General features: G+C 42.3%; 2 protein-coding genes across 2 annotated transcripts; both read right to left on the minus strand.

Moving 5' to 3' along the window:
- Positions 1-2,982: 2,982 nt before the first annotated feature.
- LOC147229003 (fibroblast growth factor-binding protein 1-like) lies at positions 2,983-5,385 on the minus strand. The gene is made up of 3 exons (XM_086156185.1): positions 5,299-5,385; positions 5,109-5,239; positions 2,983-5,007 (listed from the first exon to the last, which is right to left on the minus strand). Exons 1-3 carry the CDS (start codon positions 5,383-5,385, stop codon positions 4,311-4,313), a joined length of 915 nt encoding a protein of 304 aa, XP_086012311.1. The 3' UTR covers positions 2,983-4,310.
- Positions 5,386-13,500: 8,115 nt separating this feature from the next.
- fgfbp2b (fibroblast growth factor binding protein 2b) lies at positions 13,501-15,074 on the minus strand. The gene is made up of 2 exons (XM_086157429.1): positions 14,055-15,074; positions 13,501-13,823 (listed from the first exon to the last, which is right to left on the minus strand). The coding sequence occupies exon 1, from the start codon at positions 14,787-14,789 to the stop codon at positions 14,067-14,069; it is 723 nt and encodes a 240-aa protein (XP_086013555.1). The 5' UTR covers positions 14,790-15,074; the 3' UTR covers positions 13,501-13,823; positions 14,055-14,066.
- Between the last annotated feature and the right edge of the window lie 2,146 nt (positions 15,075-17,220).

Raw genomic sequence — 17,220 nt, forward strand, 5'->3', positions numbered from 1 at the left:
CATCCCAGATGAAGTAATTACAGTGGTTGAAAAACAACAATATATCGATATAAATTTTTTTTATTTTTTTGTCACAACTATTTTTATTTTTTTGTTTCTTTTAAATCCTAGATCAATATGATGTCCTTGATGCACCCTCAATAAGACTTATCATTATTATTTTAAAAAAATATATATATATATATTTATGCGCACGCGTGTGTGTGTGTGTGTGTGTGTGTGTGTGTGTGTGAGTATATGTATATATATATTGCTCAAAAAAATAAAGGGAACGAGGAAGCAACACAATGTAACTTCAAGTCAATCACACTTGTGTGAAATCAAACTCGAAGCAACACTTTATTCATGAGGACTTGCTTTAAGGGCATTAAATCAGCCTGTCGTTTGTTTTTCCACTTTAATTTTGGAGTGTGACCCCAAATCCAGACCTCCATGGGTTGATACATTTCATTTCCATTGATCATTTTTGTGTGATTTTGTTGTCAGCACATTCAACTATGTACAGAGCAAAGTATTTCATAAGGATATTTCATTCATTCAAATCTAGGATGTGCTCTTTTAGTGTTCCCTTTATTTTTAGAGCAGTGTATTTATGAATATACATCACGGGAAAGTAAATGTTATCACCATACCTTATATTACGCACCTTTAATGACAGTTGAACGATTATAACACAAATATCTACTCACCATAACAGAATCATTGGGAGAGCTTGAGCTTGTTTCCCAGCAAGTAGACGGTGACACTTTCAGCGAGTTCCCTTATGTCCAGTCTACACCGTAAAAGTGTTTTAGCCCTAAATTATTGGTTTTGCACTTAATGTTCTTCATATTCATGTTTTTTAATCTTTTAAAAATAATTCCCGGAGCTTGTCTTTTAATGTGGGGCGTTTGGTCTCTATGTAGCGGAGTGGTTTTGAGAGCTCCATTGCTTCATTAGCTAGCCAAGCGAGTAAATCAACTGTTGCGATAAACCGGTGGTTTAAGTCGGATTCTTGGTATTTTGGTTTAAATGCAGCTCTTTTGTGGCCAATCTGAGACCCTTCTGATGTCACATCTTTCTCCCTTTTCAAATAGACCCTCCTGTGACATTTGCTTTCCGGCCATTTTCACGGGAGTTAGCTTGTCGAAAAACGCCATAACTGAGTCAAGTGCAGGAAGGAAGTGGCAGACGGAAGTGGCAATTTTTCAAAATAAAACACCCGGAAGTGAAAGTAATTTCAAACAACTTTATTATTTCGTTGCGGCCTGCTACCAAATAGTGATTGGGGATTTCTGCCACAGAGACATGCAATAATTCACTCCGTCATTCATACTTCATATACTGTAAAGACATACAACCATTACTCTAGTTTACTCTGGAGGCTCAACACAAACCTGTGGCAACGACGCAGAGGCAAAATTTTTTGCGCTCATCCTCCGAGAACAAACTGTCTCATGACGTACGCATATTTGCCATTTTGGCAGGTATAGAATTGCACTATCCATGTTCTACCTGACTGATAACATATCTTCAGATAAGAGAGTCGTATACACACAGAAGAGGAGCGATTGGATCGTACACGGCAGGCAAATAAAGGGCTTGTCGCTCGGGTTTCCTGCAGCGGCCTCTAATTACTTTCTCAGACAGCTGTATCGGCGGCGCAAAGGGAGTGAGGAGTGCTATAATCCAGCTGTAAGTATACGCAATGTCTGATCCCTAAACAAATGTGGCCCCAGATGTGGATTTAATGCTTTCCTGTGGACTCCTGACCCCCGTCACCCCTGACCCACTGCTCTTTGTCCCCTCTGACTGACACTTAAAAAGCTGACAGGAGAACAATTTCCACCTTTAAACAGAAGCGAAGCCCTTTGATGGCGGCAAAAGGGATTTTTCCGAAGACACATTGTTTTACCGACCACCTCGCCGCGACTCAAGGACAAATTCCTGCATCTCCCCACAGTCGGGGAGGAAGTAGTTAGAGGTTACAGGTCAAGGGTGAGGAAGGAAATGAGGATAGCATCCAGTCGTAATGCCCCGCCACCTCTCTTTGCCATCATGCTGTATCTTTTCCTGTTTGGCCCATCGAAACTTTGATCGGCGGAAGTTCAGAGACTGCTTTTTCAGGAGTGCAGCCCATAAATCACATTCTGAGTGAGATTTAACTTATAGTTAACTATGTCTGAATGTTAATGTTGACACTATCAACCTGCTGACAGCTGCAAATGCAACCTTTTGTTATATTTCACATTCTAATTCTCACGAGAAACAGGATGTGTCTGCTATACAAATATATCATTTCTCTTGCCCAATCCTCCCCCCAAAATCTTTTTTCAATGTGTATGTTTAAGCTTGTACAGCAGCTATACATCATTTACCACCAAGACCCCATCGGGTGAAGATTAACTCTTGGGGCTCAAGAGGGCCTCTGACCTCTAAAGGCCCCCAAAATCCTTCCAACTGTGGTGTTTTTTAACCAACAGAAAATAAAGTCACTACAAAATCGAGTTAGTTGATTATATTTCAAGTTAAATGTTTGTGAAAGCCAGAGTTTAGTCTAACATGAAACCTAACAGACCGCGCCCCCCAACTTGTTTACTTCCAAGTAATATACCATTGATTTTTCTTTCTGGTAATCCTTTGACTAATTTACCGCTGCTTTCTTGCTTTTTTAGTTCGCGCTTCCACCACACAGCAAGAAGATCCCTACGTAGATTCTAACAGGACCCAAATTGTCCCGACGTGTGAATGAGGTGAATGGTTCTAGGTCTAGTTATGTGTCATTGCGATTGACTGGCAACAAGTCCATTTCTCACCCAATAGCAGCTGGGATAAGATGATTGAGTGAATCCTCAAGATATGACAGAGGATGATAGGATCATTTTCTCTCCAGGAAATAAAGCACCTTGAAATGTATTTAAAAATGCAGGATAAACCAAGGAAACAAATTTAAGAGCTGTAAGTTCTCAAGGTGTAACAAGGAGGGAAAAAAACACACTGAAATAAATAGAAAATATTTATTTATGCTGCATAAATACAACGTTACAGTCGGCTGATTGATAATTGGATTATGCATCACTACATGGTCACCAGTCGGTGTGACGACCAATAGATTTGGTTTCTCTTGCAGTAAGAAAAGGAAACAGGGAAAGAAGGAGATGTAAAACATACACAACACAAATCCAAGATTTAAACATTTCTGAGCACCCATTACAGCCACCTCCAGCCCAAGGACTTTGAAAAAGCCTTTATTCTCACACTGTTCTTTGAGTTGATGTGAAAGAACTGGAATCTGTCCCTAAACCTCCCAATAAAGCATCTTTACTGAGGGCAAACATTCCTGAGGGAAAGCACATTACTGTCCATAATCAGGATCTCAGTCACATTCAGGCATGTGTGTCCTTTTCAAATCTGGCACCATGGCGACATGTCTCATCCTGTCCCGGTCTTTAGCGGATGTTTTATCAAAGCCTCACAAACACCTGCGCTCTTTCCACTCCTGCGCTTCAAGTATTTACGCAGCTTCTTTATAAAAATCCCATGAGGCCCATCACATAGAGAAAAGATCTCAGGTAGACAAATAATGTTCCCTATCAGCTCCATCACGAGTCTTAAAACCAGCCTCTTCTTCACGAATGACGGACGCAAACGTGTTTCAACATCGTCCTCCTCTGATAAGTGTTTACAGTTTCAGCATAATGCACAGAAGCATAATTGCATAATGCACATGAAGACAAAATGTATATTTTCTATATCTTCACAACAATGAGGCGCTGTTGGAGAGACAGACACGAAATGCTGCTTTACTTTACTTCTTTTCCACAAAAATCCCAAAGTCTAGGTCCAAAATCAAAACACAAATAAAATTATACTTTATATTTGCATAGATTGTGTAAATCTTAAATCACGAAATAAGATGCTGAAGTCACACAAATCAGGGTTCCTGACACAAATATCAACATGTGCCATAATTTAAGTAAAAAACTGTTATCAACTATTTAGATTTTAAAATGTTTGTTACAATTCCTGACGACAGAAAGCAAGGAAATCAAAAAACGAAATTATAAAACACATAATTTAAATCCTTTTAATCCCGTTTCCATCTGTACGGTTCAGGAAGTAAAAAAAGACTCTGCAGGGCAGATACTCCGTACCTCATAAAACTACATTTAGAAAAAATACTCATTGATTACAGATACGCCAAAGTAACTAAATACTTCAGTAACGAGGTAAATCTCCTGCCCGTCGATGTTAAGCCACGGTAAACCCCGGTGACCGGCGACCAACAAACTTCCGGTTTAAGTGACCGAACCATCATGTCTGACCGGAAGTCAGCAGTCGTCGCTCTGCAGCACGGATAGGAAAAACGTGCACACGCTCGCCCACGAGCTGCTGCAGTATTCCTCGGCTGTCTTCCGGTGGTTCGCGCGCCTCGTGCAGACGGTGGTGGCGGAAGCGGAGGAAGTGCTGGCGGAAGTGGTGGAGGTGGTGGCGGAAGCGGTGGCGGTGAGCCCCGGCGGAGGGGCCCGGACGCCCGGATCACCGGACGTCGAGTTGGCCGCGGGGTCGCTGACGCGCAATTTGAAGTGCGCATCCCGGGGCGCACGCTTGCACATACCCGCCTTCACCAGCGCACCCGCATCCGTGCACACCTTTCCCCGCAGCTTCCTCATGGCGCGTCCCACCTGCTTCCAGAAGCCCCGCGGATCGGAGCGGAAACCCGGGCACATCCCGGGACGCGCCTCGTAGACGCAGCGGAGCTCCGCGTCCCCTGCTTTTCCTCCGTCTCCCCCGCATTTCACGGTCAGCTCCACCGCGTCCTCCGCTTCTCTCGCCGCCCAGGTGCACCGCATCTTCCCCAGGGTGAACCTGCCCCGGTCCCGCCGCGCTCCGCCGGGCGCGCCGGAGGACGGAGGGACCGGCGCGGCGAGGAGGAGGAGGAGGAAGACCAGGAGGAGGCGCGGCGGTGCGCGGGGAGCGGCGACCGCCGTGAGCATCATCTTCTGCAGCTCTGCAAACGCGTGGTCACTGAAACACAAAACGGCTCCGTCACGTCCACATCCACGGAGGACGCGTCCACGTGGAGTTATTAACATGCAAAAAGAGCGCACATCGTGTCCATCACTCACCAGTGGCACCGCCGGCTGCGCGTCGAGCTGAGTCTGGGTCTCGAAAGGCCTCCATGTGGTTTTAATACGCGCACGTCGCAGCACGCCCACCGCTCCCGTCCAATAACACGCCTGTGTTCGAACACACACTCCTGCAAATCAAAGAAAGAAATATGCGCGGTTGTTTTTGGGTGAGGGGGTCGTTCTGCACCGTCTGCGCTGAACTCTGGGAGAAGTTCATCCTCAGATCTTCGGATGATGTTGCCTGTCTGAGATCCTGCGTGGAGTCGCCATCCATCGCCCACCCTCAACATGGGCTGTTTCAAAATCAGAAAAAAAACAACTTTATTTTTCCCAGATGAGCATGGGGCAGCAGCATCAAATTGTGAACATCAATGAATGAAATAAAATTGAAAAAAATAAAATAAAAAATAATAACAATGATCTCAGCCCATTCGCATCCTGCTTAATTTTTGTTTATTTTTGTTTGTTATTGTCACTCTGTTTATGTTCCTATCCTTGTTGTCGTTTTCGTTGTCCATTTTCACCCTTTTTATTTTTATTTTTTTGTGTTTTTTTCCCCTCATTCTGTTCCTTGATGTTCTTCTCCCTGTTGTCTATTTATTTACTATTTATCTTCTATTTGTCTTTCTATTTATGTTCATATTTATTGATAATAAAACTATTACACTACTGTGACGAAAGAATTTCCCCTGTGGGGATCAATAAAGTTTTTTATTCTAATTCACAACTACTACTACACCTACCTACTAATATATATGTTTAAAATTACAGAATTGTGCAAATCATACATAAGCTCGCCTGCATTTATATAGTAAGTATATCATGAGCGGCATTACACTTATTACGGACAGGGCTGGCATGGCGATGAGGGATTTGAAAGGTTGCCGGTGTTCATATTTATAATGTTTACACAACTATTTATTGTCAATACATATCCAAATGCTCTGCCGGCAGCAAAGTAAGAATTTCATTGTACAGGGAAACATTTCCATGCTCTACATATGACAATAAACACTTTGAATCCTGAATTGGTTCCCCTGGTGTTCTGATGGTGAGGGGCAGCAGCTGCAGCCCTCTGTGGGGTTTTCCGTACGTGCACCCTCTAATCCGTACCCTGCAGATCCCAAAACCCTCTCATTGTGTCCGAATCAGCCCACGGAGTGACGACATCGATGGACGTCTCACACTTCTGCATTCTTCCCCCAAAAAACATACTGTTTAGAGTGCGCGCCGACCCGTCTGAACTCTTTCCACAACCAGCAAACAGACAGGAGAGACAGAATAATCCATCCTGCATCCCGATCCCCGGCCTCCCGGGTCGGAGAATCGGCTGCAAAACCCCAAAAGCTGTTCAACTTCTTGCTGCTCAGCATATAATGCATATGTAGTTGTTCTTCTGCTCCCTGCACAATCTTACAGTGGTATGAAAAAGTTTGGGCACCCCTGATCATTTTCAAGATTTTCCTTTATAAGTCATTGGTTGTTCGTCTCAGCAATTTCAGTTTAATATATCATATAGCAAACAAACAGTGATATTTGAGAAGTTAAATGAAGTTTATAGGATTTACAGAAAGTGAGCAAAAATTATTTAAACAAAAGTAGGCAGGTGCATAAATTTGGGCACCCCACCAGAAAAATTACATCAATATTTAATAGATCCTCCTTTTGCAAAAATAACAGCCTCTAAACGGTTCCTATAGCTTCCAATGACAGTCTGGATTCTGGTTGAAGGTATTTTTGACCATTCTTCTTAACAAAACATCTCCCGTTCAGTCAGGTTTGATGGTTTCCGAGCACGGACAGCCCGCTTTAAATCACACCACAGATTTTCAATAATATTCAGGTCTGGGGACTGAGATGGCCATTCCAGAATGTTGTACTTGTTCCTCTGCATGAATGCCTTAGTAGAATTTGAGCAGTGTTTAGGGTCGTTGTCTTGTTGAAGTATCCAGCCCCGGCGCAACTTCAACTGTGTCACTGATTCTTGAACATTGTTCGTACGTTTCTGCTGATACTGACTGGAATCCGTGCGACCTTCAACTTTAACAAGGTTGCCAGTCCCTGCACTGACCACACAGCCCCACAGCATGATGGAGCCACCACCAAATTTTACTGTGGGTAGCAAGTGTTTTTCTTGGAATGCTGTGTTCTTCTTCCGCCATGCATACCGCCCCTTGTTATGTCCAAATAACTCAATTTTAGTTTCATCAGTCCACAGCACCTTATTCCAAAATGAAGCTGTCTTGTCCAAATTTGCTTTAGCATACCTCAAGCGACTCGGTTTGTGGCGTGTGCGCAGAAAAGGCATCTGCCGCATTACTCTCTCATGCAGCATGTCCTTGTGCAAAGTGCGCTGAATAGTTGAACGATGCACAGTGACACCATCTGCAGCAAGATCATGTTGTAGGTCTTTGGAGCTGGTCTGTGGGTTGACTTTGACTGTTCTCACCATCCTTCGCCTCTGCTTATCTGAGATTTTTCTTGGCCTGCCACTCCGGGCCTTAGCTAGAACTGTGCCTGTGGTCCTCCATTTCCTCACTATGTTTCTCACAGTGGAAACTGACAGCTGAAATCTCTGAGCTAGCTTTTTGTATCCTTCCCCTAAACCATGATGTTGAACAATCTTTGTTGTCAGATCATTTGACAGTTGTTTTGAGGCTCCCATGTTGCCACTCTTCAGAGAAGATGCAAAGAGAGCAACTTGCAACTGGCCACATTAAATACCCTTTCTCATGATTGGCTTCACCTGTGTATGTAGGTCAAGGGTCAATGAGCTTACCAAACAAATTTTGTGTTCCAATAATTAGTGCTAAAGGTATTCAAATCAATAAAACAATAAGGGTACCCGAATTTTATGCACCTGCCTACTTTTGTTTAAATAATTATTGCTCACTTTCTGTAAATCCTTTAAACTTCATTTCACTTCTCAAATATCACTATGTTTGTCTGCTATATGATATATTAAACTGAAATTGCTGTGACGAACAACCAATGACTTATAATAAGGGAAAATCTTGAAAATGATAGGGGTGCCCAAACTTTTTCATACCACTGTATCTATGGATTTCACGGTCATTTGTATAGATGTACAGCCTTTTCATAAAGATACAGTTAATCTACAGGTGTTGAATTCACTTAACTGTATTCTTCACTTTATTTTGATCAACTGTTATGTTACCCTCATTCTATAGTTATTTTTGAACCTAAATTTATAGATTTGCTACCCTTTGTGTCCCCCAATTGTTACTTAGAGACTAAAAATGTTCTGATTTGAAACTCTTCTAGGTTTATTTGTGCTGAAAGTACAGAAAGGAATTAAAGATGATTTTAATTTTTACTGTTTCTGGTGTTTTTCTCTACTTGCCAGTTTTTGCTTCTCTAAATCAGCATGCAAAAGTAAAGCCTCGTTGCATACGAGACCCTCGCGAACACCATCTCCAGCAAGCAGTCTTTCATTCTTCCAAACTAACAAACTTTTCTACGTCTCGGACTTTAGACCTTCGCTTCGTTCGTGTAGCCACCCCTTTAGCCACATCAGCTGTCCTTTCCGATTGTACGGATGGTTGACTTCGCCCTCTCAAGACTTTTAACACGGATGCTGCTCTCACGTTTAGCTATTAGCCTTCCTCAGATCGGCAAATTGTTAGCTTATAGCCACGATCAGGAGGACTCCTGACTGTTTATGGAGCCATAATAAAGCTAACTGACTGAAAAAAAAGCATTATAACAGGAGGATGCAGCTATGAGCGATGTAAACGTGTAGTATCATACACTACTGCTGCTACAATCTACCGAGGATTGTTAGCAGTTTAATTTATAAATTTTATCAAAAATTCTGTACATAGGTCAATTCGCTCGCGATTAGGGGTGTGCATGAGCCCAGGTTCTACTGGATACAATGTCGTATCCGTCGTATCCGTTCACCTTGTGGTCTGACGGAATTTTTTTGCATTTCAGTAACATTCCAAAGATGGACCAGAAAAAAATGGGTCTGATTTTGGTTTCTTGAATGCATTGCCAACTTTTTTTTTTCCCCCCAGTAATAATCACATTCGCTGGCGGATGTTCAAGGGTAATTCAGAGTTCATTGCCTTGCTCACTGGCACCTGGATCGACACATGACCGCTGTTTAATAGCGTGTTTATGGGTATGCCGAAGCCAAGTTGGAATTTGCAGAGACAACGTGCTTTGGTCTCAATCGCAATGCAGTCTTTAACACAGAGACCAAGTGAATTTGAACTGAAAACTGTGAGTATTCAAGAGATAATGTGAAAAGTTGCAACGCCTGCAACGGAGAAACTCCCACCTTGGATGATGGAGGTCCTGAGATGTGACACTTCGTTGTGGATCAAAATGTAACTTTTACAGCCCAGGATTCATCACTGCCTCCAAATTCATCTTCCTGCCTTCTTGTCATGTCAGTCAATGATCTCCCGTTTCAGCCTCACCTGAAATGATAAAATAATCTTCTGCTTCACGGCAGAGCTTGTCTTCAGCTCACAGGTTTATCCATGGAGCAATGAGAGCAGACACGTTGCTGACCAGTCCTGCAGAACACCTTCGTTGGCTCATTGCGATGATGGCATTCACAAGAAGTAACCGTCAAGATTGGTCTCGGGCATTAGGTGGTTATTTCAAATGTTCAGGGGGAAAAAAGGGCTCCAGAACAACTGCAGTACAAACTGCATTCATTGTAGCTTCAAGACTTGGTGAGAACTAATGCAATACGCTATTTTAACCAGCAGATGTCGCTGTTTCCAATATAATATTTTTCCGCACATTTGAGGGCAATTTCCATTCAATCACAGCAAAAGACAAAGGCAATGCGTTTCTGAACTTCAGTATTCAGTTTTTCTCTAGAATACTCAAGACATATTTCAATTTTAGAGAGTATATAGATAAGAAATTGTAAATTAAATCTTGTTTTTTCGTGATGATTAATCAAATTTCAGTGATTTTTTTTGCTTGTAACAAGGCAATTAAAATAATCCCAAATCGTTCTTTATTAGAATGTTTTTCATCCCTAATTTCGAAGACATTCTTGTTGTTTCTCCTGTCAACCTCCTCATGAAAACATTTAGATTGGATTTTTCCTCCGTTTTACCACTCTGTTATTAGCACATGGTCTGGGTTCTCCTGCCTCCTCGGGGGACGACATGCTTGTCTTGTCCTCACTTGTCTCCATGCCAGAAATACGTGATATATTATCATATAATTTCTTTTTCCCTTGCCATTTTCCTCAAGCTCTTATTTTACTATCATGTCATCATCCGCCCCCCATATACACTCTCCCTTTTTTCTCCCTGTTCCCATTTTTCTCCCTCCACATTCACATCTTCAGCTCTCGTTTGCTGTTATTTAGGAGTCTGAATTCTTTTCCTTTCCTTTCTGTTCCTAATACATTTACCATCTCATGACGTAATATTATGACTCAGCTAAAGCTTATGGTAACATGAGAAATATGATTGACAGAAATCACAGTATTTAAAGCAGATTCCTTGCAGACGGTTTGTTATCCATGTCCCCAGCACCAGAGCACAGGCTGCATACCTGGTAAACTGAAATAATCGCCATATACTCTATGCGATAGAAGACTATCAGCCAGAATAAAAGAAAAGGTGCACAAGACAGTGGTGAAACCAGCGCTGCTGTATGCTCTACAAACAGTGACAATGAAAAAAAAAAGAAAAAAAGAGAGAAGGCAGAACTGGAGGTTGCAGAGATGAAGATTCTGAGGTTTTGTTTGGGAGCAGGAAGGTTAGAGGTTTTGAAGAGAAGGTCAGAGAAGCCAGACTGAGATGGTTGGGTCATGTACTGAGGAGGGATCGTGAATATATTGGTAGACGGATGCTGGGATTGGAGGTCTAGAGGAAGACCAAAGAGATTTATGGACGTAGTGGGAGGATATGAAGTTTGTTGATGTGAGAGAGGAGGATAGAGAATAGGGAAAAGAAAAATATTGTAGCGTTTTAGTCAGGGAAACATCCGGGTGATGGTGAAACATCTGTTCAATGAGCAATAGCTGTTGGCCACAGCTGCGCCACAAAAGCCTGCAATTACAACTCTGTTCCCGTTCAATTCCAGGTAAAAAAAAAAAAAACAGAATTCATTGCACCCCAAAAAAATCACACAAAACAAGCATCAACATAAACCCCAACACCCGTGACACGCTACAATATACACACATACACTATATGGCCAAAAGTATTTGACTCTGCAGAAAGTTGGCGACCTCGTCGCACTGTGCGCCTCGGCATCAGCTGACCCCGCTTCATTAGTTTACGTGGCCGGCCACTTCTTGGCTGATATGCTGTTGATCCCAAACACTTCCATGTTCTTATAATACATCTGAAAGTTGGCAGAATAATTCAGAGCGAGGAAATTTCATGACCGGATTTGTTGCACGGATGGCATCCTATCACAGTTCCACACTGGAAATCACTGAGCTCTTGAGAGCAACCCATTCTCTCAAAAACGTTTGTAAAAACAGTCTGCATGCCTAAGTTCTTGATTTTATTCACCTGTGGCCACAGAAGTGATTGGAAACCCTGATTCTGATTATTTGGATGGGTGAGCCAATATTTTTGGCAATATATTGTGTGTGTATATATATATATATATATATATATATATATACACTGCTCAAAAAAATAAAGAGCACACTAAATAACATATCCTGGATCTGAGTGAATGAAATATATTTCAATAATGTATAATATATATAATAATGTAAACTTATTTATATAACATAATGAATATATTAGAAAGAAAGAAATAACATATAAATGGAAAATAAATGGGGAAAATTATATGTAAAAGTATATATGTGTGTATATTTTCCCATTTACTTTCAGCTGTGTTATCAGCTCCTTTGCAAACACTCCCAATTTAATAATCTCGACAACACTCTTGAATATTATAGCAAAGAGAATCCAGATCCAGGTTCACCAGCTTCCTCCCTCACTCTGAAAACATCCGGTTAAGTGAAGAACGTAAACTGTGAGTCGGCCTGCTGGTGCAGTGATTTCCTGAAACTGGAGAAACCATAAACATTTGCATTTAAATATTGGGGCATTAAGATTTCTTTTCCACTTTACACATCTGGAGCATCTGGATGCTTATGAGCAGAGAAAACTAAAAGGTTTCACTTTTGCATTTAATTACGTTTAATTTGATTTGCATTCAATCAAATTTCAGTCTAATGACTTCATGGCCGTAGTAAATTCTTTATGAATGGAGCATTTACGAGTGTGTTTATTGTGTGTTAACCCTCGTCAGACGTTTCCTGGCTTTCGCTCCCATTGATGGCAGGATAACCTTGACTTGTGGACGGATGTGGACAGCAACCTTTTCCACCGTCTGAAAGGAGACGTTTGACTCTTTGCGTCCCGTCTTTACCACGGGGACGTGACTAAAAATGAAATTTGCTTCCTGAGATGATTTTAAAAGGCTTGATTCAAAACTTTTTTTTTTTCTTTTTTGCTAAAAAAGGAAAGTCATTTTTGGTTTTTGTCTATTGCCTCGTCCGACTTTACCAATCTACAGGACTGCACTTTATCGTGATAAAGTTCTTTATCTTCTGTGATGCAATTACAAAAACAAAAATGTCATACATTCTGGATTCATCACAAATCAACTGAAATATTGCATGCCTTTTATTATTTTAATGTTGCTGATTATGGCTTACATCTTAAGAAAACTCAAAAATCTCAAAATATTAGCATATCATGAAAAAGTAATTTTTGTTTTTTTTAATTGCGTTACAGAAGATAAAGAACTTTATCACAATATTCTAATTTTCTGAGACAGTCCTGTAATTTGCACATCTGGCTATTCACAGTGTTTTTAAATACACCTCAAAAAGAAGCGCTTTCTGCTCCTTTTATCCGGAGTTGTAACATTTCTAACTTAACAAAACACGTCACAGAATCTGTTCTCATTCCAGTCTGCGAATAGAAATCACCAAAGTGAAACGGTACCTTACATTTTGCATACTTACTTACCGCTACTTACTTTAAACTGAGCCGAAGACGATTGGCGAAATAATGAAAGATGACGCCGCGATCTCGGTGACGGGCAGAAGTGGTCCTGCGCTCTGAAGACCCTTCCTTCACACAGAAAGCCCTCTGTTCGTGAACGTCTGGCGGCTCTCAACACCCAATTCATCAGGTCACACAAAGACGTGCTTAGCTTTACTCAGACACCTTCTGGGACTGAGGTGCATTATCTCCAACGCCACCGAGGGCTTCTTAATGTGAACAGCTTCCTCCGCCAGACAGCGGACGTGTTGTTACAGCCGGCGATGAAAGGGAACAAGGAGTCCTTTGAGCGCGTGAGGGTGAAAGTTGGCGTTTCAAGCCGTCACAAGAAACACAAGGACACAGCAGAGGAGGGGTCACCAGTCGGATTTTATTCTCTTCACATTTTGTTGCATAAAAACTAAAATACTCCCCTTTGTTCATGTGACACGAGGAGGGGGATTTTACATCACACAGAATCACATGCCTGTCATAGCCTCCGTCGCCTTGCTGTGCGTTATTAATGACATTTACACCACTTTATCCTCTGACGGCACACAGGAGAGCGCTTGGATATCAGCCCAGATGATGCTACAGCGTGGGGAGTCACAACCTCAGGCGTGTCTGTTGATCCTGGAGAGGTCAAAGATGGGCAAGAAGAATTCTCACTGGGTTTAACGCTGCCGTTTCCAACCTGGAACAACAAAGGGAGCTCGGGTTCACATCATACATACGTCTCCTCGACATTTACGGAACTCGACTTTTCGTCATGTTTGGCCTCCGCGGGTACGATCGGGATAAGCTACCGTATCTACTGCTGCTTGATTCTTATCTTTCTCTTCCCCTCTGTCACATATCAACTCTTCAAGTGCCTCCTCGAGTAAAATTCTCTACGCAATCGTCACTTCATTGATCTGTCACTCACCGGCGAGTCTTCTTAGTTTTGGAACCAGCTGATGACGTAGGTGCAGATGCCGTGGAAGCTCTTCCAGCAGTATTCTGAAGCCATGCGTGCAGCTTTGCTCTCAGGCTGCTCCGTGGGACGGTATGTGGTCTTCCCGGGCTTGGTTGTAGTTTTCCTGGTCTGGGGGACCTTGCCGGGCTGAGGCTTGGCGGGCTGCGGCTGGGGTTTCACTGGTTTGGGAGTCGTGGCGGGCTTGGCCTGGGACGGTACCACGGGCTTACGTGGCTCCTGAACGGGCTTGGAAGGTTTGGGGGTGGTGGTCTTGGGCCAGGAGGCCAGGAAGGTCATCTGGGTCTCGTCGGGGTATTTCTTGCACATCTGCGGACGGTAGATTTTCGGGCCCTGGCAGGCATGGCTCAGCTTCCTCAACTCCCACATCATCTGGGTAAAGTAGTGGCGAGGGTTAAGGTTGTAGGCGCGACAGAGGTTGGGTTTCCCTTGGAAGTCGCAGTAATAGGAGCGTCCCGGGTTCTGGCCCTGGCTCTGACCTTTGCAGGAGACACGCAGACGAGTATAGTCCCCGGCCCCTGACACCACCATGGTGCAGGAGTCCTTGGTCTTTGTGCTGAAGCGAATGGGGTCGTCCCAGATGCTGCGCTGCTTGTTGTCATTGCTGCTGTTGCTGTTGTTGGCTTGAGCGTTCGACACGTAAACGATCGCCGCGAGGAGCAGCAAAACTCTTAGACTGGATCTCATCGTGCCGGAGGAATGTGCAAGTGATGAACGGACGGTACAGGATGATGGATACCTACGCGAGCGCACAGTGGTTGATGGTGTGCAAGGGCAATAAGCCTCTGAGTGGGTCCTTATAAGGCCAAAGCTTACAAAGAAGGTACTATTCAGGTGGAGTCAAACTCCTCCTTCGTCTACAGCTTCACACCACACACATGCATGCACACACACACACACACACACACACACACACACACAAAACGACCACATTGGGCTAGTGCGATATGCTAACCCCCCCCCCCCCAAAAAAGTGATGTTTGGAGGGAGGGGAAAGAATAAATTGAACCAGGAGGAAGACGGGGACCGGTGAACGGGTCTGTGGACGGGGTGGGGTCGGGGTTTTGGGGTGGGGGGCCGATGGGGTCGGGGAGAGAGGCTGAAGGACGGTACACACATGAAGCCAAACTTGGCGGAAAACAGCTTCGTGGGACATTATATAATCGCACATAGGAGGTTCTTTGACTATTGATGTTGTGGGGGAGCACTAAAGATGGCGAGCCAAAAGGCAGTCTGGAGTTATTTACTGAAGAATTAAAGCTGATCAGTGTAAAGATATTATTTTAAGATGCAACAATCCTCATCGGAGAGACTCTGGCCATGACAAAAAACACAAATTAACACCGTGCAGCTGACAAAGAAATAGCGATCGTTTGTTTCGTTTTTACAAACCTGCCCGTAGCCTATCAAAAAATGCAAAATTTAAATATTGCCCGATACATTGTGTTCAGAAAATAATAACTGATTTTGTGATATAATGCTGAGAAAGTTGGTTTGAAGCACTAAAATGCATCCCGAAAAATGCATTTCGCTCTGGTTTGCTAAGTATGATTTTCCAAATCCCATGAAGATATTTGTTTGTTTGAATTGAGGGATGTTGCTGGAAATATGTTTTCATCGCCTTATTGGAATTTGACAGCCGTCCCCGAGTTTCATCTAGTTGGAACTGCCCTATTCAAATATCATGGAGCGTTTCAGGATAAAGTGCTGCTTTGTTTGAATTGTCTTTGGTTGTATGCGAATCTTGCGACGTTAGATAAATGAATACTTGATGCACAGCGACCTGAAAGAATGGAAATCGTGATCGTTAAAGGTCGAATATGCAGCGAAAGACAGGCGGAGAGGAATTTAAGACGGGATAATGGAGCCAATTATAAACAACGCTAAAATCTCAAAAGCAAACTCACAAAATAAACTCATCCAAGGTAGGATTAACTTATGAAATAAGGCTACAAAAACAGAATCATTGCAAGAGTGCAAGCTGAAGTAATAACTCATAGAAGTAAAAACCATGAAGGGTTGCAGGGGGTCTGAGAGGATGCAAGTTTAGATGGAATTAGGAACAAACATCACAAAGGTAAGAGAGAAAGAAAACAAATAGCCTAATGAATTGAATTCTGACATTTCATGAACAATTTGGATAATTTATCTGAAGTCTGCACTGAACCACATGAACTATTCAATCCTCAACTAAATATTTACATGAATATCTACTTCCTATTTTGATGCTTATCCACCACTTTGTCATTTGGCTTTCAGTGTGATTGGTGGCTCGGGATGATGAAAGCGGTTCAAAAGGGTCTTTCCTATCAGGGGAACTCCATTCTTCATTGAATACACACCGGTTATTCATTTCCCTTTTTTGCTTTTTTGTCCTCTTTCAAGGCTCCCCTTCCTTTCCTTCATTCAATAAACCCTGAGAGGGAAAATATTGTTTTAGATATATTGCATGTGCTTCCTTTTTTTTTTTTACATTTAATGCACACACACACAAACACACTCACATACATACATACATACATAGATACATACGTACATACAAACATACATACATATATATATACACATGCACATACACATATATATACAGGTATATATATATATCACACACACATACATACAGACCTGTATACACTCACATACATATATAAATATATATATATATATATACATACACACACACACATATATATATGTGTTTGTGTCTATATATATGTGTATGTGTGTGTATATATATATGTGTGTGTGTGTGTGTGTGTGTGTGTGTGTGTATCTATATATGTAAACACACACATATATAGACACAAAAATGCATATATATATTTACACATATACATACATACATATCTACACACACACACATTTTTGTTTTGTTTTGTTTTTTGGACAAATTTGACATATAAATCACCCTTTTCTGGTTGTTGCTTTCTTTTCCTGTCGTCCCCTGACGCAGGACAGAAGCCAGCAAACTAAGCCTGCCACCGTCTCTCAAATTCTTCTACATGTGCCCATATGTTTACATAGCTTTAGGGCAACTTCAGTCATGCAGTCATTCATTGTGTGTCACACTGTACGGCGGTAGAACAGCCTTGGTATTAACTGTGTGAGGTGAATACGC

This window comes from Fistularia commersonii, chromosome 12 (genome assembly GCF_037954325.1).
Source record: "Fistularia commersonii isolate RoL2024-O1a breed Wild chromosome 12, RoL_Fcom_v1.0, whole genome shotgun sequence".
Taxonomy (NCBI): Eukaryota; Metazoa; Chordata; class Actinopteri; order Syngnathiformes; family Fistulariidae; genus Fistularia; species Fistularia commersonii.

What these genes read in the sequence shown, in the direction of transcription:
- fgfbp2b (XM_086157429.1), bottom strand. Translation starts at nt 14,789, where the DNA reads ATGAGATCCAGTCTAAGAGTTTTGCTGCTCCTCGCGGCGATCGTTTAC.
- LOC147229003 (XM_086156185.1), bottom strand. Translation starts at nt 5,385, where the DNA reads ATGGATGGCGACTCCACGCAGGATCTCAGACAGGCAACATCATCCGAA. An exon ending in CCCAGAGTTCAGCGCAGACG is followed by an intron (nt 5,240 to 5,298) that starts GTGCAGAACGAC and finishes TTTGATTTGCAG; the next exon opens with GAGTGTGTGTTCGAACACAG. An exon ending in CGCAGCCGGCGGTGCCACTG is followed by an intron (nt 5,008 to 5,108) that starts GTGAGTGATGGA and finishes TTTGTGTTTCAG; the next exon opens with TGACCACGCGTTTGCAGAGC.